Raw genomic sequence first — 25059 nt, 5'->3', positions numbered from 1 at the left:
TTCATCTTTATTTTTTTTAAATTGGATCATATATTTTTCTCCGTCATAAAAATCGAGAGAATATTAAATTCCAAATAAAACGGTACTAAACCACATTGGTTCTAAACGTAATAATTAAGGAGATATTTTACGAAAATTAATATTCATAATTTAGAAATATAATTAAAAAATTTTTAATTAAAAATAATATATAACTTTCTAAAATTTAATTTTATTAATAAATGAACAATAAAATAGAAAATAGAAAATAATAAAAATTGTTTTACATTTGATAAATATATAAAAATTATTAAAATATTATTAAATGATGTGGAACATGCAATATAAAAATTCTATTTAGAATTAATAAAATTATTGTATTAAAAATTTTGAGTTTATATATGAAAATATAATTAAATTATTATTGATAATAAAAAATATAAATATAATTGATGATGAAGATGAAATTGAATAACATAAAATTCTAATTGTCTCTGTTGAACTTTTGATAATATTCAAAAGTCTAATTAATAAAATTATCGAAAATTCTTAAATAATTCATTTTATTATAAAATTATCAATTATTATCAATATAATCGAACATAAATATATTAAAAAAAATTAAATTTTATTTCATTTATTAAATAATAAATAACATATAATATATATATTTAATTTAAAAAATTAATATTAATTTAATAGTTAATAGTATAATATTAATTTAATAATTAATAATATAATATTAATAAAATTAACAATTAATAATATAAAAAAACTTATAAATTATATCGCTATAAGGTACCTGAAAACCTTAAAAGCTTATTATGTAACATTAAATTTCTCTGATAGAAGAATTAATTTTTTTCTAATTAAAATATACTATATAATAAACATTATGTTTCCCATTATAATGTTAAATAATTATTTCCAACTAAAGCTCGTTCGAACGAGCGACTCTGCTCGACGAGCAGAAGCAAAAAGGGAAGAGGATCGGGGGGGTAAAGGAAACAATCGCGGCGAGGATTAATCGAGATCCGTGGATTCTGCACGCTTCAGCCACGTTTCACTCCCTCAACGACGCGTTCGTGTTATTACGTCGGGTTGGGGACAGCCCCAGTTACCCCCGCTGGGGTTCTCCGCGCTGCGGGACGATCTTCGCGAATTACCTACCCCTGTCCACGGGATGGAAGGGTGAAGCTCAGTCGTTATCTACGGTAGGCAGTCACGGGCTATTGCGCGCTGCCCGACAAAATACAGAATACGCCGTTGAATAATTCCCTCGTCATCTTGCCGAGTCCTTTGTATCTCTCTCTTTAAACTCCCGGAAACCAGGCGATGTGAGGATGGACGAGAAGGGTCGCGTCGCGCTTTGCTGGGAGAACAGCGATCCGCGAGCAACAGGAATTGTTTCTGTCGTTTGTTTGTGTTGCCGCGTGCAATCGACGATCGAGGTGTTCCGGATTGCTGGTTGGTTTCAGATGCTAAAATTGCGGCTCGGTGGTTGCGCTTGCTCCTTGAGCTTTCGCGGTCGAGGCGAAGGGGACACCGTCGAATGTTTCCGCGAGAGATGTTGCTCCGCTCGAGCCAGTTTCGTTTGAATAAATGCTGGGATCGGTGAATGTAAAGGAGGTCTCTCGTTGAAGCAGGTGGCACGAAGCGGGAGCGAATTTTAAATTCCTTGGTAGAAGGGAAGTGTGCAAGGTATAAGGAATCGTGGATTCGGGTTTTGAATCTTTGATCGGGGGATCTGAAGTTTGAGGCTAGGCCTTGGATTTCTGGAGTTTGAAGCTACCACCGTGTCTGATCTCCTCGGCGTTTCAAGGTTTCAGGTTCTATCCAGGATTTTCACTAATTTCCAGAACTTTGATTCGTGTCTAACATTTTATTTTATATCGTTTATCATCTCGATGCTCACGTATGCTCGTCGTATGCTCGTCGCGAAAATATGGCTTTTTTTCTTTGTTTAATGACGTCGTGTAGCAAAAAAATATTTGCTATTAAAGTAAACGAAGAACACATTCGTAATTTGTTTGAAGACATGTTGGTAAGTTTGAACAAAGAACATTGTTCAATTTGTCAATTGTAATTATATGAAGTACTAATAATAATAATAATTTCATAACAAAAAAATATGCAGAAAATCTTGCCCTTTTATTTCAATTCTAGAGCAAGTGCGCTCACTCTGCTTTCGTCGCAGTTTTAAAACTTATCGAGCCACGCAAGTGCACGCTCTCGAAATGAAACGAAACACTTGTTATTTCTACCAAACGAACTCGAGTCCAACTGTTCTATCGCGATTTGAAATATGAATTCTCGAAACTTCCTGTACGGTCCCGTGCGTGACAAGATATGCATTTAAATTTCCTCATTTTATAACACGAATGTAGGTACGATGCCCGATAAAAAAAAAAGAAAAGAGAAAAAAGAAGAAGGCTCGAGACGAAACTCGGGACAAAACATCGTAGGCATTTTTATGACTAAAACTATGCGTCCTGATCACATTTCGCAGTCGATTGCAGTTCGGAAAAGTTCTATATATTCTTTAACCGCAAACTTCCTCGGTGGATGGCCGAGCAGGAAAAGTTATCATTGCTTTCGAGGATTCCGCAACGCGAGAACTTTCCTCAAGTTGTGGAAGTTAAATTACTGGAAAAGCTAGAAGTCTGTCTTCTTAACAATGTCGTCCCCCTCCCCACCCCCCTGTACGACGCTAACAATCACGTCGAATGCCGCTGTTTCAGCTGTTTAAGTTTCGACCATAGCGCTGTCTCGGTGGCGGGAAATTTTACATACCGCACGACTCTGAACAGAATGTGTCAGCTATTCATCTTTATTTTCATCTTCTATTATTTTTTCACTGCCAGTTTTCTACGTCACGTTTGTTGGTTCTTTTCATACGTCTAGCCTGTTCTTCGCTTATCATTTTCATTGAACGTAATTGCTTCCTATTATACGTATAGTTTCTTCACTCTATCTGTGTTTCTTCGCTTCTTAGCTAGCTTTTTTTCGCCTTTTTTTTTGTTTTGGCTCATTTAACTTTTCTTGCTCCATTTTCTGTCTTTTTCTATTTGCACGCTGTCGAAAATAATTACACGACTATATCTGTATCACTTTGATCATCGTACTCCGTCAATAACAGATTTCCGTTTGTACTAAAGGATTTCCCATAAGTAACGTTACTTTTCTAACACTGTACAAAATTTTATTTCATTCAAAAGTTAATCTATTATATAATTTATAATATAATCTATAATATAATTTAACAATAAGCACACTAAATGTCGATATATTTAATTAGAACGTGAGTCATGTTATAACAAGTTAAATTATTGTCACCAGATGGCAATGTGTATTAAATTTGAAAGAAAAGCGACATTGCTTGTGTCGTTACCCTTGATGTTAAAGATGTCTTTCAGTCTGTAAGATTTCTACAATCTGTTGATTTCTAATCTAACAATCTAACGATCTGCTGCCTCTTTCACTTGCTGCAACAGATTCCATTCGTAATATTCTCTAAATCGTTTCAATCTGAAAACCTCTCGCGAAAACGTCAAACTTCGAACAAAGTTCCTTCCAACAAAGAACCCTTGACGCGCTATCGTTTCCCCACCGAACGATCGTTTAAAGGATCCCCTGAAACATTTCCATCCGTTGGCGCGCGATTAAACCGCCAAATCGTTGTTCAAGCCCTTTCCCAGGAAAGGGAAGAGAGTGGAAAGAAAATGAGAACGAGCTTCATGCCATTCCTTGACTCGCGAGAAAGAAACATCTGCTGAATCACCGTAAAACCGCCTCTGGTAACAAGCAAACCCCTTTTGCCGCGAGAGATTAAATTAAAAAGCGTCCGCCGGGTTCCTTGTCGCGCAGAATTGAATTTCCGAAATTTATTAAAGGGCAATCAACCGGAAAACTGGCAAAGATCAGCGTTTCCCTCGCGTTCGCGCACAGTCGCGGGTCGCATTATTAATTAAGCATCGCCGTCGACTTAACCACTTGCGCTGGCAACTGATTGCGGACCATAACGAGACGACCGAACCGTACACAATAATTAGTCGCTTTCTTTTTGAACTTCGTCGATATCGTTGGATAGAAATTACTGAGAAGTAATAAATTCATCATTTGTTTTGCCCTGGGTTACATTTAAATTTTAAATTAATAATTATTAACATTTAAATTTCAAATTAATAAACTAATAATTAAATTAAAATTTAAGACTGAGGAAATGTTGCAATTTGGAACAAAAAATTCTCGACGTTCGTGGCACGTCATTCTAATGCAAGAGATTAACTCCTTGCGCTGGCAACTGATTGCGGACCATAACGAGTGACCAAACCGTACACAATAATTAATCGCTTTCTTTTTGAACTTTGTCGGTATCATTAAATAGAAATTATTGAGAAGTAATAAATTCATCATTTGTTTTGCCCTGGGTTACATTTAAATTTTAAATTAATAATTATCAACATTTAAATTTCAAATTAATAAACTAATGATTAAATTAATATTTAAGACTGAGGAAATGTTGCAATTTGGAACAAAAAGTTCTCGACGTTCGTGGCACGTCATTCTAGTGCAAGAGATTAACTCCTTGCGCCGGCAACTGATTGCGGACCATAACGAGCGACCAAACCGTACACAATAATTAGTCGCTTTCTTTTTGAACTTTGTCGGTATCATTAAATAGAAATTATCGAGAAGTAATAAATTTATTATTTGTTTCGCCCTTACATTTAAATTTTAAATTAATAATTATCAACATTTAAATTTCAAAATAACTAATAATTAAATTAATATTTCAGACTGAGAAAATGTTGCAATTTGGAACAAAAAGTTCTCGACGTTCGTGGCACGTCATTCTAGTGCAAGAGGTTAACTCCTTGCGCCGGCAACTGATTGCGGACCATAACGAGCGACCAAACCGTATACAATAACTCGTCGTTTTCTTTTTCTTTCGAACTCGTCGATACGATATCACTGGATAGAAATTATTAAGAAGTAAACTTATCATTTATTTGGCCTAGGTTACATTTAAATTTTAAGTTAACAGTTATTAACATTTAAATTTTAAACTAACGATCAAATTAATATTTAAAACTGAGGAAATGTTGCAATTTGGAACAAAAAATTCTCGACGTGCACGTCATTCCGCAAGAGATTAACCACTTTGCGGACCGTAACGAGCGACCAAGCCGTACACAATAATTCGTTCGCTTTCTTTCTCTTTCGAACTCGTTGGTATGATATCACTGATGAGAAATTATTGAAAAGTCATAAATTTATTATTTGCTTTTGCCTGGGTTATACTTAAATAACTTAAAGCTGAGGAGACATTGCAATTTTGGGACTTTATATAAATTCTGGACGTGCGTTAATTATTGTTCAGTTCAGCCGTGTAAAAAAAGAAAAAAAAGAACAACAGCGATTATACTGTACGTTTCGTGTATTCGCTGAACGAAACGAAGCCGGACCATGTGAAAACTAAATGAAATGTGGAAATTTGATCGTTTAGCATGACTTCTCGGTAACTCGTGTATCGTGTTCAATTAATTGAAACGTGGGAAAACGATTCGCTGAATATTAATTCGACGTATGGCTTCTCGGTTTGGATCGTATATCCATTTTTCCCGTTATTTAGAGCCTTACAAAAATCGCAAAAATCATCTCTCGAAATTTAAGAGAATATAACGTTGAAACATATTAGCTCATTTCATATGCACATGTGTAGGTGATTTTTCTAGACGATTCTCCTATATTTTTCAAAATTCCTTGCCTCGTGAAAAGCCTTCTACTCCAATTTTCTAAAATGGTAACATTTGTTTCTCTGTTATTTATATAACTCTCAGAGAATCTGTATACACGCGGAGTAACGTCCGCAGAATCGAGTCAATCTTCACGCGAATCTACCAATACTGTCTTTCCAAAAAAAAAAAATCGACCATACGGTACTGATTTAAGTGAAAAAAAAAAAAAAAAAAAAAAAAAGAAGACGAAGCAAAGGAACAAACCCCGGGATCCCTAACTAAATCGAAGAAACTCTGCAAGATTAGAAGGAACTCGTTACGATGCCTTATATTATTACGAGAGAGACTCGCGGAAACTTCCAGCAATCGGGAATTTATTCGCGCTCCGGGACTTTCCCCCTCGTCCTTTCTCGGCGCGTCCCGCTCGGGACTTTCCTTCGGAAAAAAAAAAAAAAAAAAGAAAATACGTCGCGTACCGGCAACCAATGAAAAATCAATTTCGTATTCGTTCGTTGTTGCAGAAACGTGGAAGATTACGCGAGGGAGCACGAGGAGGCCTCGAGGAACATACAGCAGTACCTGTCGAATCCGATCAACGCTTATCTGTTGGTGAAAAGGTTGACCACCGATTGGAAACGGGTCGAGGAGCTGATCACCCAGGACGTGGGCAAGTCGTTCGTCGCGAATATCACCAATTCCAGGAGCGACCTGAAATTCCCAACTGACGAGGACCTTAACGGCGCGGCTGTCGCTTTGATGAGGCTGCAGGACACGTACAAACTCGAGACTGCACAGGTCGCCAGAGGCGTGTTGAACGGTGTTCAGTATAGCACCGGATTAAGCGGTTCGTACCACCTTTTTTTCTTCTTACCCACCCACCCTTTCCACCCCTTCGTCCGTTTATTTTCATCCCACCTCTTGATGAAAATTTACTCTTTCTGGCTTTCCCTCGCGACGACGTGCTTTTTTTCTTTCTCTTTTTTTTTTTTTTGTTTTTGTATAATCTGGAGCTTCATCGACGGAGTACTTTTCGCTCGGATTACCTTTGACACGAGAATTTGACAATTCTGTTTTCCTTTTTTTTCTTTTTTTTTTTGCTCGTTTGATCGACGAGGAGATTCCTTGGTGAAAATTTATAAAAGCTTTGCTCTCGTTTCAGAGAGTTTTCACGCATCTTTCCCGTTTCCTGAATTTGCATCGACATTGCATTTCCTCTCTCCACCGATTTAACTTCAAGAGATTTGATTTTTAATTTAAATCTCTGCGAGAGAATTGATTGTGAAAAGTGACACTTTTCCTCGCGATATAAGGGATGAAGTCACGCGTATATTTCTGTGTTTTTGCGTTCCTGCTTGTAACCTACAACGTCGGTGAAACTCGGCTTTCCGGCTTTTTCTCAAGACGAGGAGCGAAGGTAAACATAATCACGGGGCCCTAATTTCACCGGCGTGGTTTTGTTCGCGAGAGACGAGACTTTAACCACTTGCGCTGGCAACTGATTGCGGACCATAACGAGTGACCAAACTCTTATACAATAATTCGTCGCTTTCTTCTTAAACTCGGTATGATATCACTGTATAGAAATTATTGAGAAGTAACAGATTCAATATTTGTTTTGTCTATTTTGTTTCACTTAAATATTTTTACTTAAAACTGTGAAAATATTGCCATAGTTTGGGACAAGAAATTCTCGACGTGCGTGGCACGTCATTCCAGCGCAAGAGGTTAACCGCTGGCAACTGCGGACCATAATGAGTGACCAAATCCGTATACAATAATTCGTCACATTCTTTTTTAAACTCGGTATGATATCACTGGATAGAAATTATTCAGAAGTAACAGATTCATTATTTGTTTCACTTAAATATTTTTACTTGAAACTGAGAAAATATTGCAACTTTGGGACAAGAAATTCTCGACATGCGTGGCATGTCATTCCAGCGCAAGAGGTTAATGAATAACTTCCGACTTCTTTCTTTTTTTCTTCCTTTTTCACATCGAAGAACTTAGGTTTTGGAACGAGCCGAACCTAACGACGACGGCGGCGCTTTTATTGCCACTTTGCGTTCGCGAAGAACGAAGATTCCGGCTAAATGGTTCCCTCGTTTATTTCGAATCGCCCCTGTAAGCAACCGATTTTTCAAAAAACTTTTCCCATCTTTCGTGGAACACGCGCGCGAAAGCGAAGCGAACTTCGACCGATCTTCTTCCTCCCGTCGCTTGGCGGACGCAAATGCTGAGAAAAGCACTGAGAGTTTCGCGCCGCGAATGGATCTCTCGAACAATAACGTACGGTTTCGCGGGCGGAGAACCGGCGGGCGATAATAAGAGAAAAGCAGAAAGGGAAAAAAAGAAAAAAAGAAAGAAAGGAAAAGATTGAGAAACGAAGCATCGAGGCGAAAACTTCTTCGGGGCGCCGATAACGTCAAACTTGAGGCATTCGGTATTTTCGAAGGAAAGAGAATCTTTTCTGAGATATCGCGGGAGGGGAAACCTCTGGTCGTTTATCCAGAGATGAACGTACAGTGGGCTGAGCGTGCAGATAGGAACATTTCAGAACTCGCGTGAGATACGTCTGATTTATTTCTGAATCGATGTCACTGGTGTTACAAATTACGATATATTTCCGGAAATAATATATCCAAGATTTCAATTACACTTGTTTGCACAACGCTGCGTCAACGTGACGTTTCTATTTTTTTATTCTATTCTGTTTCATTATTTCGGTTCTATTTTTCATCATTTTAGCTATAAAAGGTTATTTTGATGATATTTTACTTTTAAAACTCACGTAAAATAGGTGTAGTTTGTTTGAATTGATGTCACTGTGTCACTAGAAATTACGATATTCCCAAAAATATATCTAAAAACAATTTTAATTAAATTTCCAAAGATGTTTGCACAACGTTGCATCAACGTGACATTTCTATTTTTTTATTCTATTCTGTTTCATTATTTCAGTTCTATTTTGCATCAGTGTAGCTATAGAAGGTTATTTTGGTGATATTTTACTTTTAAAACTCACGTAAAATAGGTGTAGTTTGTTTGAATTGATGTCACTGTGTCACTAGAAATTACGATATTCCCAAAAATATATCTAAAAACAATTTTAATTAAATTTCCAAAGATGTTTGCACAACGTTGCATCAACGTGACGTTTCTATTTTTTTATTCTGTTCTGTTTCATTATTTTCGCTGTATTTTTCATCAGTGTAGCTATAGAAGGTTATTTTGGTGATATTTTACTTTTGAAACTCACGTAAAATAAGTGTAATTTGTTTGAATTGATGTCACTGTGTCACTAGAAATTACGATATTCCTAAAAAAAATATTTAAGAACAATTTTAATTAAATTTTCAAACATATCTGCATCTCGTCGATACGAAGAAAAATACAGAGGAGAATCGCTTCGTTGAAAATTATTTATCATTTCAATGAACCCGTTCGAAACCAACGTTGCAACATTTCATTTGCAATTTTCTTCCGATCTTAATTTACCTCAACCAATTCTTCAACGAAAAGAAATTTCGATAGCAAACAAATTCGAAGATACTGAAGAATTTCTAGCCGATATCCTTAAAGGATTGAACAGAAATTAACGATCAGTTTTATATCTTTGCCTCAAGCAGATCAAAAGGAATCTCCACCGCGATAGAAAACAGTCCACCTCACTTCCGACAGTAAAACGCACGAAAGATTCGGCATTACGGGATAAATGATTCATTACGAGGCATCCACGGCTCGTTATCGCATTAGGCCGACTAGACGGTCGGGCGAAATGGGTACGAAGCGAAAGAAGAAAAACGCGACTCGGGAGAAAGACACGGCCCCTTCTTTGCGCCGTGAATTATTTATTCAGACTCGTACAAGACGAGGGTAAAGCGTTGCGAATCGGCGAGAATATTGGCTGCCGATGTTACCTGTACTTAACGATCCTCGACATGAATAATTTACGCGATTTCTTTCATCAGCGTCGTTGGTGTCTTTTTCTTCTTTTTCTTCTTTTCACCGCCTCTCACGATTTCGTCCCGATAATTCGCAGCTTCCGGTTGTCGTCGCCATTTTCTCTTTTCACTTTTCCCTTCACCCTCTCTTCTGACCGAAGATACTGCTTTTTAGCGCAACAAGAAAGTGATTTTTTTCGCCGATACGAGCCACCGAGAGCGTTTCCCTGCATCATTTAAAGGCCACCGTCGGAGAGTTCGATGAATATTGAATGGCTAATGGGGAATGATCTACTCCCCTTAGATTCGGTCTTCTATTTTTTTTTTCTTTTTTCTTTTCTTTTCCCTTTTAGCTTCCTTCGTCGGCGAGGTTCCCGCTGTTTTTTTTTTTTTTTTTTTTAAGAGGGGGTGGAGATGACTCGAGCGAAGAGGACTCGGGGAGGAAACGAAAATTGCCTCGTGCGGAAAGAAAATGTCTTTGGCTGGAAGAATTAAGAATCTCCTTCCTTTCCAGCAAATGTAATCCCCCTCCTCGTAAAGAATTTCAAGCAAGGGAACGTAAACACGAATTTGTAAACCTGTAAACTTGCAACTCGCAAACAGCAAACTTAACCCTTTGAGTTAGGTAATACCTTGTTAAGGTACGATATCGATCGCGCGAAGAGTTAATATACCTTCGTTGGCTCTTCGCTGTCGAACAGTTTCTTAAGCTCGAGAGGAAATCGTTTCAATTCTCTGCTGAGAAATCGAAAGAACCGAATCTGTATACGTAAGTGTTGGAGAACCAGCGAAAAGGTCGCGAGTGAAAAGTTGTGTTTAAAGACGGCATCAGCGCCGTCGTCGTGCGTCAATATTGACGTTACAAATTCTGGCGTTCAGTGTCACGTATTACGCATACGCGAAAGCCGTGAGCGAAGATGAACGTCGCAGGAGAGACACGGAGAAATATTCGTTAACCGAGAGGAAGGAGGGCTGAAAAGCCGCGTCACGAAACCGGGAGGAATCTAACGAAAATTACGAAACACTTTGGCGGTGTTGTCGCAACGTTGTTAAATCGAATTCAGGTGTCGTGGATTGAACCGTCGCCTTTCCGCAGCTAATTTACATCCGATTCGATTAACCGTGGCGCGTGGATTAAACGAAATTAGAGATGAATTTGATCCGTGTTGCACGACGAAAAGCCGCGGATACTGTGAAAACGACGCGAGATCGTTTCTTGCTTCTGATTGAATTATAAAACGAGTAATCTTCGCCGTCGCGCGAAACGATCCCGGAGGAAAGAAGAAAATAACAGAAGGTCGGACCGCTTTTCGCCATTTCGAGCCGCGTAAAAGCTTCGCGAACTTTCCCTCTGCCTTTTCTTCTCGTCGCGGGTAAACAGTCTCTTATTTACCGATCCGCAGCAATTTCCCCTCGATATAACCGCGAGAGACTTTGCAATCTGCGCCGGCCTCTGGAGAAAATAATTAACGAAGCAAGTTTTTCACGGAGACGATGGCGAAGGAACAAGAGAGGAACAGAGAGAGAGAGAGAGAGAGAGAGAGAGAGAGAGAGAGAGAGCCAGAGGTCGAAGTTTGACGCCTGTTAGGAATGAAGAAAGTTTGTTGGAACGTTCGATTCGAAAAATGTCAGAGGCGAACGGAAGATTCGTCTTCTACTTTTTCCTTCTTTTTCCCCGTTCCTTCTCCAGCTTTAACTTTCAGATTTTTTCGTAGCGATCGCGCGTTGTTATTACGAATGTAATTATGATAATAGAGTCATGAATTATACAAGGCTGGGCTCGGGGTCTCCGAGACAATCAAGAAACGGAATGACTCCGGGCCCGCGGCAGAAATAAGTCGAAATCGTGGGAATAAATTTCCTTCCCTTCCGTTCATCGCGTTGTTGTAGCTTTTCTCCGGTTCTTTTTTCGGAATAATGCCACTTGGAAATTCTCATCGGGCACTCGTGAGTTTTTCTGCGACGAGAAATGTTGACGGACGCAAGCGTTCTTGATTGTACGCCGACAAATGGTTTTTTCGTGTGAACTTTGAACGGCCAGCGAAATAAACGGTGAACTGAATTGAAATATCGTGTGAAATGGAGGCTTTATTAGAAAAAAAAAAAAAAAAAAAAACAAACCTTGCATCAAATGTACAAAATGGAAATCGGTGGAAATTCGACGCAGGTGCAATGTGAATTTCATTCTGAGTCAAAGTTTGTAATTAATTGATCGAAACCGGCCAACGTTTTCACAAAATATTTTATACTTTTTGTTCAAATTCTTTTAACAGAACAGAATTTGTGTGTTTTTTTTTATCAGCAGGTCATTGCTATGAAGTGGCGAAAGTTTTTCACAGAAAAAACTGTGAAAAGTTTTGTTTCTCCTCTTTTATCTTTTATCGTATCGAAGAAAAGTATTTCCATACTGTTTCGTAGACTAGCAGAGATTTGTCTATTTCTTTGGCGGTAATTTTTTAATCGCCTGAAAGAGTTTTCAGAAGAGAAGATCTGAGGATCGAAGAAAAATACAAATTAATTATTTAATTAATTCTAATCCGTTCTCCTTCTTGCAGCCAGCGATTGTTTCGAACTTGGCAGACAATCTTATCACAATCGTGATTACTATCACACCGTCCTTTGGATGCAAGAAGCCATGGATCGTCTTCAGGAGGAACAAAACGCCACCACTACCTCGAAGCCAGACATATTAGAATATTTGGCGTTCTCAACTTACATGCAAGGTATACACCATCACGAAAACCGTTTCATTACCATCCCTGATCAACACTAGACTTACCGACAACTAAACTGAACAACTTGTACCAAAGAAATAAATCAATCCAGCATTAAAACATAAAAAAAAGTGCACAATGAAAAAGATAAATGATAAATTCTAAATGAGTAAAAAAAAAAAAAATACAAAAGCTGGTTTGTAAAGGTTTACACGTAGAAATTTCATTGAGAAATAAATAGATCTAAATACGTATATTTCTCCAAGAAGAATGATTAAAAAATATTCATTGTAAATTTTCTCAGAAAAAAAAATCTGGAAATTTGGTCATTTCGACTACTCTGATTTTCTTGATGTTAAACTTTAGCAAAAAAAAAAGCAAATGTACTATAAATGACAAATTCTAAATGAGTAAAAAAAAAATACAAAAGCTGGTTTTTAAAGATTTACACATAGAAATTTCATTGAGAAATAAATAGATCTAAATACGTATATTTCTCCAAAAAGAATGATTAAAAAATATTCATTGTAAATTTTCTCAAAAAAAAAATTCTGGAAATTTGGTCATTTCGACTACTCTGATTCTCTTGATGTTAAACTTTAGCAAAAAAAAAAGCAAATGTACCATAAATGACAAATTTTAAATGAGTAAAAAAAAATACAAAAGCTGGTTTGTAAAGATTTACACGTAGAAATTTCATTGAGAAATAAATAGATCTAAATACGTATATTTCTCCAAGAAGAATGATTAAAAAATATTCATTGTAAATTTTCTCAGAAAAAAAATTCTGGAAATTTGGTCATTTCAGCTACTCTGATTCTCTTGCTGTTAAACTTCAGCAAAAAAAAAAAAAGCAAATGTACCATAAATGACAAATTCTAAATGAGTAAAAAAAAAATACAAAAGCTGGTTTGTAAAGATTTACACGTAAAAATTTCATTGAGAAATAAATAGATCTAAATACGTATATTTCTCCAAAAAGAATGATTAAAAAATATTCATTGTAAATTTTCTCAGAAAAAAATTCTGGAAATTTGGTCATTTCGACTACTCTGATTCTCTTGATATTAAACTTTAGCAAAAAAAAAAAGCAAATGTACTATAAATGACAAATTCTAAATGAGTAAAAAAAAAATACAAAAGCTGGTTTGTAAAGATTTACACGTAGAAATTTCATTGAGAAATAAATAGATCTAAATACGTATATTTCTCCAAGAAGAATGATTAAAAAATATTCATTGTAAATTTTCTCAGAAAAAAAATTCTGGAAATTTGGTCATTTCGACTACTCTGATTCTCTTGATGTTAAACTTTAGCAAAAAAAAAAAGCAAAATGACAAATTTTAAATGAGTAAAACATCTAACATCTTGATGTTAAACTTTAGCAAAAAAAAAACCATAAATGACAAATTTTAAATGAGTAAAAAAAAATACAAAAGTTGGTTTGTAAAGATTTACACGTAGAAATTTCATTGAGAAATAAATAGATCTAAATACGTATATTTCTCCAAGAAGAATGATTAAAAAATATTCATTGTAAATTTTCTCAGAAAAAAAATTCTGGAAATTTGGTCATTTCAGCTACTCTGATTCTCTTGCTGTTAAACTTCAGCAAAGAAAAAAAAAAAAAAAAAGAAATGAATACCAGAGAAATTTCGTTAAACTTTAACTCATTTAATCTCAGTAATAAAAACTATGACGTAACGAAGGGGGAAAACGAAAATTTGAGGAATAAGCGTGGCCGTTTAACCTTAACAGTCGCACGCAGTTTTCAGCCGGGGCGTGACGAAAGATTTGCGAGCAGGGAACCGGGAGAAAAATTGTTGCGAGCTCATAAATGTCGCGCGTCGTAAATTAGGAACTAAATTACACGTGTATCCGCCACGTTATTCCGCCAGTTAGAAACTTCGCGAACCGCTCGCCCGTTTTGTTCCTGTAATTTTGCGCAACTTGCCTCGAATCGCGTCTCGATCTCTAAACTCGACAAATGAAAAGCGCAGCATAGTTAATTAGTAACGACGAAAGGAGATTAAACCTATTCATTCTCTGTCTATCATAATTTCTTTTTAATTTTTTTTACTTACTTTACCACTCGTTCAAATTTATTCATCTTTCGCGAAGTAGTTTGTTGCAACTACGGTAATTCGATATTAATCTCTCGTTCTCTACTTCTCGTGTAGAGTACTTTACAACTTATGTACTTTGATTTCGTGTCACGCCCTTGTGGAAACCGAAGAATTTTGATCTCGCACGACTGAGATTAAAGTATCCGTGAAAAAATAATATATTTGATCAAAAATCGTGAGATTTACATAGTCATCGAATAAACAAGAATTGAATGTTCGTTGGCCGAAGGTGGAAAATTCGCCGGGATGGAGTTAAACGAATCGTAGAATTATCACGAAATATGGGGAGGGGGAGAGATCGGTAACGAGCGAACGAAGAGGGGCAGTAAGCTCTCGTGTCAATAAGCGTGCTCGTTTTCGTTCCAAGTTCGCCGGAGGGCGGGTTTAATGCCCGTGAAATCAATGTCAAACAGCGGCCGCGGCGAAAAGGCATTTGAAAGAAGCCGGAAAGAGAATTTAATTGACGTTAAAATTCCCCGTCGCCCGAATGGCCAACTTCCAGCCGGCTAGTTTGTTTAAAGCTTCGTTAAAACTTCGCCCGGATGTATTATGCCGTGGGTATTTGAAATTTCCCGGGCGTTAAACCTTTCTACCGTGAAATCGCCGAATTAAACCGGGTAACGACGGTTCGTTAAATTATGTGGGACCTGACGCCGACTTTACGGAAGAATTTAACGCTCAATTGGCTCTGGTAGATGATCTTTGAGCAGGATAGACCGTAACAGCTGTAACCTGACGTTGAGAGTAAAAACGCTCAATTTTAATCTGTGCTTTTACGTATGTACGGGTACTTCATCGCGTAATAGTCTTTCTCGTGTTTTCAACCTCATCAAAAACTTTTACGTCTTTTTCTTGTTCGTTGCTCTATCGGGTCGTAACGTAGATTCCTTTTCTTTTTTCTTGGTTGTGTGTTTATTTTATAAACGAGAGAAAACGAGTGTAGTAGAATAGTTCGAAATTTAAATAAAACAGTTAAGAACAATTAAGAATTTTCTATTGATAGTAAACTGAGCATTCTGATATTTCATTTTTTGTAGAAACAGTCACAACAGTGATCTGCTATAAAATTCGTAATTTTAAATTTGTTATTAGCTAAACCGCGAGCTCAACTAATTTTCAAGTACGTTTTTTGGGGGGGGAAAACGAGAACTTTTTCCCCACACAACTTCGTTAATTCTTGATTTTCGTTCTGACCCCATTTGTACCACTAATTTTTAGTATAATTTATCGGAAAACTACAATTTATCATACAATGTCTGTAACGTGCATCTGTAATAAGCATCTGTAATATTTATTGTTATATTTATGAGTTGTCATTACTGCTACAAATTCACTGTCCGTAGGGAATGTGGCGCGAGCTTTAAGTATGACGAACGAGCTTCTGGAGCTGGTACCGACCCACGAACGTGCCCTGGGCAATCGAGCTTACTATCAAAAGGAAATCCAGAGCAAAGCTAGCCAGTCGAAAAAGAAACGCGGCGAGGACGGCCAAGACGACACCGCTGTACCTGCTCAAGTAAGATAACGAGAAATCATAATGAGAATAATAACGGAATTATTTGCTCCGTAACGAATTTCAAGTCAAGCTGTTCCATCTCAAATTATGCGCCAATAACAAACTTGATTTTAGCGATTCAATGTTGTTCGTCCTTATTTTCCAGCATTTCACTGTCGCGGAAGAGAAAGTGAAAACCTGGGAGGAAATGACGGAGAGGGAACGGTACGAAATGCTGTGCCGTGGAGAGGTATCGATTCCCCCGGAAGTGCAGAAGAACCTCAAGTGCCGTTACGTCGATCGTGGAATTCCATTTCTAAAAATTGCGCCATTCAAGGAAGAGGAGGCCTATCTGGACCCACGAATAGTCGTTTATCACAACGTGATATACGACGAGGAGATCGAGACGATTAAAAGAATGGCACAGCCTAGAGTAACGTGCAGTTCCGATAAATTTTGTTATATTTCTATGTAAAATAGTAACATCAGTATCGATTAATTCTTATTCTCTTTTTTTTTTTTCTTCCTTTTTAATATTACAGTTCAAACGTGCCACGGTGCAGAACTACAAAACTGGTGCCTTAGAGATAGCGAATTATAGGATTAGTAAGAGCGCGTGGCTTCAGGAACACGAGCATAAACACGTGGCGGCTGTGAGCAGGCGTGTCGAGCACATGACCAGTATGACTGTCGATACGGCCGAAGAATTACAAGTAGTTAATTATGGCATCGGTGGCCATTACGAGCCACATTTTGATTTCGCGCGGGTGGGTCGGAATTTTGAGGTAATTTAATTCATTCGTCAAATCAAATGATTAATACGTCTGATTGCCCTGTATCTAGAAAGAGGAAACAAACGCGTTCAAAAGCCTAGGAACAGGAAATCGCATTGCCACAGTTTTATATTATGTATGTATCTATGTTTTTTATACTACACTGTATTTTAAATGTAATAAAGTAATATTATATAGCGATATTATATATTATAAATATGTATTATATATAAAAGTAATATATAAGTATTATAATATTATATAGCAATGCTAATAGTAATAATATACCATTTATATTGCTATATATAAGTATTAATAATACACCATTTATATTGCTATATATAAGTATTAATATTTATATTGCTAATATATAAGTATTAATATTATATAGCAATGCTACATGTAACAATATACCATTTATATTGCTGATAATTATTTAGTAATATTATCAGCTGTTAACTATTTCAGATGAGCGACGTGGAACAAGGTGGTGGCACAGTTTTCACAGCAATCAACATTTCACTATGGCCGAAGAAAGGCAGCGCTGCCTTCTGGTATAATCTCAAACCAAACGGCGAGGGAGATTTCAAAACCAGACACGCGGCTTGTCCTGTTCTAACCGGTTCCAAATGGGGTATGCCAACCATCAACCCTAATCATTAGCCAAATATAGCAAAGACCATAAATTATACCGATAAATAAATTCCCAAAGATACATGTAACATGCGGTGCAATATTTCTAGTGGCAAACAAGTGGCTTCACGAAAGAGGACAAGAATTTCTAAGGCCGTGCACCCTCGAGAATCAAACAGCCGACGAAGCTGATGTCAGGCACTGAGTCGTTAATCTAACTCCGGATCACTGCTAGTGAAAATGAACGAAAACAGAAAGAAAACAAAACACAACAAAAAAAAAAAAAACGATACGTGTCTAAATCTCCAATCGACCGTTCAAACGCGACAAATCTACATTACACCTGCGCCGTTATATAAACAGTGTGTTTAGTATTGAATGAGAAACAGAAGACATTGTTCTATTCGTCGCGAGATACGGACGACGGTTTTTTTACAAGTCGAACGACCTCTTTCGAGACAAAACGCGGTTTTAATCCCGACGAGAAAATTTAGCGTTTAACAGTAGAACAACCAGTTTTTAGTATGCGTCGAAATATTCTACATATGAATCATTATAATTTATGTAGAATAATTTATTTAAATCATTATAATTAATATAAATAAATCTGTTTCTGTCTACAATTGTGTTTCTGTCTAAACAGAAATCAATATTACTTTTGACTGTATCTTTTAAGCAGTTGTAAAGAAAGAAAATCTATAATCTGTCATATTGATGTTTGGAAATTTGGTTGTTCTAGTGTTAATTATGTGCATTTGAAGATTCAAAAAGATATCTCGATTTCTGATCAGTTTTATTATAAATATTGAGAAAATTGTACAGATTAAAGTAACGAGGCAGTTTTCTTTCCAAAAAAAAAAAAAAAAAGATTCGTTACAGCCTAGGATTGATATATTATCCCTAGATCCTAGGATTTTTACAGAAATATACAGCATTTAGGCGGTAGGGTACATTAGAATATCAAGCAATAACGAGTTGCAAGTTTGAGCCAATTATTAGGTTTTTCCTTAAAGAGAGAGACAAGAAAAAAAAGTAAAGGAATTAGAGCTCTTGTGTACGTATGGAAAAAGAAAAAAAATTATGTGTATAGAGCACAAGACTCTGAAACATTCTCGTCGCATTTATTAAACGCAATTAACGTGTAAGAATGTAAAATGTGGAATCGAGTATTCCTGTGTTCATCAGAGTATTCTAATGAAATCTTTAATCGCATTGTTCCTTCTCCTAAGACACGTTTTACCCTCTTAACCGGGTCATTTTTGTAAATAGTAGTAATACAATCGAGAAACACGTCGACAATTTCTTAGATCCATTCGTCTTGTATACGAATCGCTTGTAAAAAAAAAAAAAAGGAAAAAGAAAAGAAAAAGGAAAATGGAAAGAGAATATTAGAGTATATCGACGGAGAAACATGTCTGTTCATACCGTGATATTGATCTTAGCATTTAAGACGTTATTCTGCGAACTTTGATGTTCGTCATCGTCGAATGAAAAAAAAATTTTCCAAAATTATTATAATAGAAATGATAATCGAACAGTAAGTCTTACCTTGGATGCGTCCGTCATTTTTTTTACACCTTTCCTGTCGCCTGCGATCATAATCCTTGTGTAAAGTCCCAAAGCACGTTCCTCAATTTGTTGCTCAACACTAGTTTTGAATTTTACACATGCGCGCGCACGCGAATCGTTAAAATATTTCCGCGTGTAAATTTATATAAATACACGAAATTCACGAAATTCATGATTTATACGAACGAAACCTCGATATAGCCGAATTTATGCGCGTGTTTTCTTTTCTTACATTTATATATTTCAACATTCAATTAGCTCTAAGCGGAGGGAAAATTTTGAAATCGAAGCGTGCATATGAAAGACGCGCCATGATCACCACTGAACATTCGCTTTATGAAAGTTTGACAAATATTTGAAAAGATACAACCGTTTATTGCTAACACAGAATCACTAAGAGTATTAAATACGAACACTGAGCATGAGAGTAACGGATTACGGGCAAAAATTTTCACTAATTTCTTAATTTTACGCGGCGCGAAAATTTGCACGTAACGCGGCGAAAGTTCGAACTACACTAGTTGTGTAGAAGTACGTCAAGCAACATGGCTGACAGAAGACACACGCTGATTGGTCCATTGGTTGCCGTAATGGCTGCGAGCCAATCAGATAATAGAATCGCTGAAACTAGACGCGCAATTGGTTCAACGTTTGAAATAATTCAAAGTGATTCAAACAACGGACCTTGGCACAGTGTGAAAATTAATATCGCGAGAAATTATTATTGTATGTGATGACATCGTCACAATTATTTAATTATTAGTGATTATTGCGTTAAGAAATTACGAAGTAAAGAGACAGAGTGTGGGATTCGATGTAACTACGCCAAATTCATCACTGGGAGGACCGACGTGAATTATGAATACGTGAGTCTCATATAATACCATGTAAATAATTTGTGTAAAAATCCAATTATACAAATTGTTTCGATTTGTCGTCGATTTTTGGACTGAAATGACACGTCGATCTGCGTTTGAATCAAGCGAGATTGTTACGATTCATTGTTATCGCACTTAAGGCATATTGTTAGATCGAGCGAGCTGAAACAGCCCGCTTTCATAGCGACTATATACAGTGTCACGGAAAATCACTGTATTTCCTAAATAACGTAGTTTGTAAGTTCGTTTATAACGTTCGTTACTTCATTCTACTGGCAAACCATGAAATGACGTCACGTAATAAACATTTGCAAATCCCGAGCTTACGATGATTAATCTTAGTAATAGCTAACCTTAAAAACAATTTTTATTGATAACCTATCTTATTTTAATTAATGATTCTTATTTCGCAAATAGACGCTCTACAAATTCTTTCGTTTATTGATAGGTGATTACGCTTTCAATTTTTTATTTTAAATACGACATGTAATACAACAGTTTCATTTTCTTTTTTTTTTTTTTTTATCAAACAGTATCGTTTCTTAACAATATAATTTATTGAATTGATGTATGTAAAGTATCGTTCACATAGCAACGTGACAATTCTACTAGATCAATTTTCACTCCTATTTCACCTCGTTTTCGAGCATGACGAATAAAACCTTGTTATCTAGCGCGTCGCTCGTCAACCGGAAACGCTCGTTCCGAGATCGAGCGCGAGAGTGCTCTTGCCCATTCAGTCGTTCGGTGTTTGGTTGATCGGCAAATTTACTACGTGAACTCTGACATTCACTATCCGGTGGCACGATCACGGCCGATTGTCCGCGAAATTGATGCCACTTTCCAAAGGAAATGACGAGATAAATGGCGTTCCTAATCGGTGATCTCCGTCATCCCTTGCACACCATCCGCCATAGTATTCTAATTCAAGCACAGATCGGAATTTTCTATCGAATCTATTGCACACGTTATTGCGAATAAATGTCCCGGTATCTGATACAATTTTAATCAAAGTTTAATATTTCTGTTATATTCTTGGCATTACGATGGAGAAACGTTGCTATTAATTCTATATATTTTAGTGTGTCTTTGTTAAATCTACATCTCTTGAAGTTCCACGTTTACGTTCCACAGCGAGTTTCCATAATTCTTCAACACTGAACAAATACATTTAAAACACACGTAATTCAGATGTCTCTAGGTCAATTCTCATCCACCTTCAGTAACTATTATTTTTATTAATATCTAATAACTTGAGATAAACCCAAGCGTAAAAATTAAATTGAAAAGGTTCGTGCGAAAAGTATTTGATATATTTAAATTAATTCGAAACTGTCGAAATAATTGCGGACGGTAGTGTTCCTCTCTTATCTTCTTGACCAAACCCATCAGTCAGAGAGAGAGAGAGAGAGAAAGAGGGGGGAAACACGATATCCACGGAACAGTTCTCCGGATCGATCCGGCGTATACGTGTCTCTCTCGCTCCATTGATCTCTAACTTCGTCGTTCTCGAGCAATCTATATTTTCTTGCCCACCTACACTTGCCCTCTCTTTATCTTTGTCGCTCCTCGCTTTATCGGACCAACCCTCCGCGCTTTCCTTTCCCGACGCTCCTTGCTCCTCGTAGCCTTTGCCCCGTATCGGCTCTTATCCATCTTTTCATCCTGCCATCGGTGTTTCGATCGGGGTTTCTTCTTCTGATCAGTCCGTAGCGAAATGAAAAAAAGATGTGGTCACGTCTGTAAGAATCCCACGCTCGAACGGACGGGCTGAAAGAAATTTTTATTAGTAAATCTAAGACATTGATATTTTATTGTGTCGGATGCAAGTTGTGGTGTTTGATAGTAATTGAGAAGTATTATATTTGTTTCTTTTTTTAATTAAGATAAAACCTAGAGGTGCCATTGTACAAGGTGTTTAATGGAAATTAAGTTAAAGTTAATCTAGATCTACAGAATGACGGGAGAACTAATTTTGTTAAAAAAAAAAGAAAGAAAAAACCATAAATTGCAATTGAATCATTCCATATTTTTTCCCAACTTTTTATTTCTCTTATAACCAAAGAAAAATCCGGTTATAGAAGACAAAGGAAGATTGTTCTTCCTTTTATCTTACGGTAACTTAACTGAAAGATGCGTCTTTGAAAGATGCATCTCTGTGCCGCACGCGATTAAATTTCTTACATTCACTTTTTTTTTTTAATGCGATTTGCATCCACCAACCCATTTCTTCGCCACCGTTCTCCCTCTCTTCCTCGTTTTACGCGAGGTGAAATTTCTTCGCAGCACATATTCGAGCCAGCTGGATCAAGAGCCCCGGATAAAAACTTCAATAACGTAGTCGCTTCTTTTCATGAAAACTTTACGCCGAAAGTGTTTGGATCCCCACCATTAGAAACTAGGGAGAATGTGTGCGAGAATCCGAAAATATCGGGAACCCGGCTACCGTTTCTCGAACTACAATGCTGTATAGCAGCCTATAAAATATGTAAATATACAGTTCAATTTCTTCTGCCAGTGAAGTTACTGGAAACACGAATTCTAAGAATCGTGTGACCTGATGTATACAAACGTGTGACGTTTTGGACATTATGTACACTGTTGAGCAGTATCGCTGAGAAATTCGGGAAGCTCAGACGTATATTTCAAAATCTGTGTGAATTTAATAAATATTAAAAACCTTTAAAAAAAAAATGTCGAGTGATAGTGAGAATATAGTTGTAGTAGCAGGAAATAGTGCAGAAGATATCGTGCAAAGGAAGAAGCTCCGTTTGGGAACACTTTCAAGAAAAAGATGATACAAAGGCGGAATGCACGCATTGTCACCATGAATTTAAAACTAAGTATGCACATACTACTGGTTTATTTACGCCATTTCAAGCATACGCATCCAAACATTAGTATGTGTACTAGAAAAGAAACTGAATCGATATAAAATTTGTCGCCTGTACAAAATGATACGCGAAAGATTGTTGAACCAAATGATATAACAGAAGGAATAACTCGAATGATGGTTCTAAATCAGCGACCTTTCAACGTGGGCTTTAACGAATTATTTAAGCTACGTTCCCAATCTTTTCCCAAATCCCGATAAATTCGAGAATCTCGAAATTTTCGGGTAGCTGTCCCGATATTTCTTGCACAAACGTTCTCTGGTTCGTGGAAAGATAGGAACGAAGGTTTTATCTCGATGAAAAATTTAATTATTATTGCGAACGTACGGTATGAAACGTCGATGCAAGGTCCATTGTGTAACAGATTACGCAACAAATGTTGCACGAAGCATTCCCGGCTTACTCGATGTCAAACATACATGTTAATTCTCGGTATAACTGGCCAATGTGGGCGTGGAATTAAGCTCAATTTCTGGAACTAACTAGGTCTCGCAATATGTAACCGGGATTTCGAACACTAAACTCTGGTTACGTTTGAAATATCCTTAATAACATAAAGAGAACTGATTTAACGAATATTCTGTTTCTAGAAATTCTTAATAAGATATTTACGCGTGATGAAAGGAACATTAATTGAATTAAATACTGTTATATCTACGTTTGAAGAATTTTGTATTTTTCTCAAATTAATAATACATTGATTCTCTGAACTTCTACGTTTCAACTTCTTGCTCTCGTGAAAGGCTAATAACATTCTGTGGGTTCAGGTTTTTAGCTCAGCGTCGATATGGAAATTTGTCCGTGTTTAGCTTGAACTTGAGATATGTTTTAACGTTAGTTGAAGTTAAATTGGATTAGACCTTTCAATCATAAATATTTGTATCTCTCAAACGGTCGTTCTTCATCCCGACTAAAACTTGAAGTCTCGATGCACGAACTTGTTGAAAATTACATTCGGAAACAACGTCGTTCCATGGTAATTCTGTTCTGAAGATTTAAGCGCCTTTAGTTAGCAATGCATAGAGTTCGTCGAAGTAAATACAGACAGGATGGCAGATACATTGTAAACGGGGTCAGATGCAACCCGGGAGTCCCTTATTAAATTTTTAACCGTCCGTCTGCAATTGCGACGTAACTTCCTCTAATGTTATCACAGGAACTAAGTTTCCTGTTGCCTTTGAAAACCAGCTGCTTTTCGAATTTTTCCATCAGTCGTTTCGAAGTCTATCGCAATTACAAATTCTTGCGATAATTTATTCGAAGAGGCAGAAAATCTTTTCAAGCGTTAAATCATATTCATATTCATCAGTATATATATATAGACGTTCAATTTACACTTGTTAAATACAATTTCATTTCACATCGCAGACAAATGATTGATACAATAACAGACAAACGGAGTAATAGTCACAAAAAAAATACTTAATCTAAGTAAAACGTTGTTCGCACATTTCTTGCGATAAAGAATTATTAATTTTATAACTAGAAAATTATAGTTAATTCGTTGCACGATATATTTGAAGGCTGCAGTGGAAAAATCGATAGGGTCGTTTTATACATTATAAATCATTCTTACGTGACCAAAAAAGTGATCCTCTCATTTTGAAAACGTGTCACTTATTCTTTTCTCCATTCTCCGATTTACAATATTAAAACATCATATCTCGAGCTGAAAGGATCTTTTTTATTTTCAATCACCTCGTGTTAAAGTCACAATCCAAAGTTGTCCAATCTTAATCCAAAATCTCCATCTTAAATCGAAAATAAAAAAAAGTTTAAACGCTACACCATTGTATTGACGATTTTCAAGACGACCCAGGTCATTCCAAATTTGCAGTAGAACCGTTTTAATCGCTCTTCGGTCACCGATATAAACCCACGGCGCGTTGATCGATTGGTCGATGCAAGCTGACGCTGAACTTGATCCGGTAGGTCAAAGTTTAAAGCCAGGTCCCAACGATTGTGAATCTCGTGTTATCTGGCGGTCGCAGGCGAAAGCTCGCCGTGTAGTATTAAGCGGTCGGGCTGAGGTGAGTGCATCGGTGATAATGGCTGCCTGAAGGGCCTCCAATTGCGTCGTGGCATACCGTCGAAAAACGTTGCTCGACGTTTTGAAGGAGCACAGGGACGGACGAACTCTCCGTTCATTGTTTCAGCTATCGTTTAACGAGAGAATAGGCAAGGTGGAAACAACAATATGGAAAACAATATGGTTAATACAGCTTCTCCCGCGTGTCTGTGTAACGAGAGAATTGCAGAGGTATCTAATCGTGTTTTCAGTAGGAAATCAGTTGTGCAAGAAATGAGCAAATT

General features: G+C 36.9%; 1 protein-coding gene across 2 annotated transcripts in view; it reads left to right on the top strand.

Moving 5' to 3' along the window:
• Positions 1 to 18957, top strand: part of LOC122531425 (prolyl 4-hydroxylase subunit alpha-1) — a 153353-nt gene extending 134396 nt beyond the window's left edge. For both annotated transcript variants that reach the window (XM_043659346.1, XM_043659347.1), the window contains 8 exons: positions 6242 to 6564; positions 12220 to 12387; positions 15848 to 16020; positions 16166 to 16432; positions 16542 to 16766; positions 16843 to 16908; positions 17241 to 17406; positions 17516 to 18957. In XM_043659346.1, coding sequence (XP_043515281.1) covers positions 6242 to 6564; positions 12220 to 12387; positions 15848 to 16020; positions 16166 to 16432; positions 16542 to 16766; positions 16843 to 16908; positions 17241 to 17406; positions 17516 to 17610 — 1483 coding nt within the window. In that variant the 3' untranslated portion in view covers positions 17611 to 18957. The remainder of the gene's footprint in view (positions 1 to 6241; positions 6565 to 12219; positions 12388 to 15847; positions 16021 to 16165; positions 16433 to 16541; positions 16767 to 16842; positions 16909 to 17240; positions 17407 to 17515) is intronic.
• The last annotated feature ends 6102 nt before the right edge of the window (positions 18958 to 25059 follow it).

Source organism: Frieseomelitta varia, unplaced genomic scaffold (assembly GCF_011392965.1).
Source record: "Frieseomelitta varia isolate USP_RPSP 00005682 unplaced genomic scaffold, Fvar_1.2 scaffold_4, whole genome shotgun sequence".
Classification (NCBI taxonomy): Eukaryota; Metazoa; Arthropoda; class Insecta; order Hymenoptera; family Apidae; genus Frieseomelitta; species Frieseomelitta varia.
Note: the sequence above shows the minus strand (reverse complement) of the source record. Positions and strands in the feature narration are given on the sequence as shown.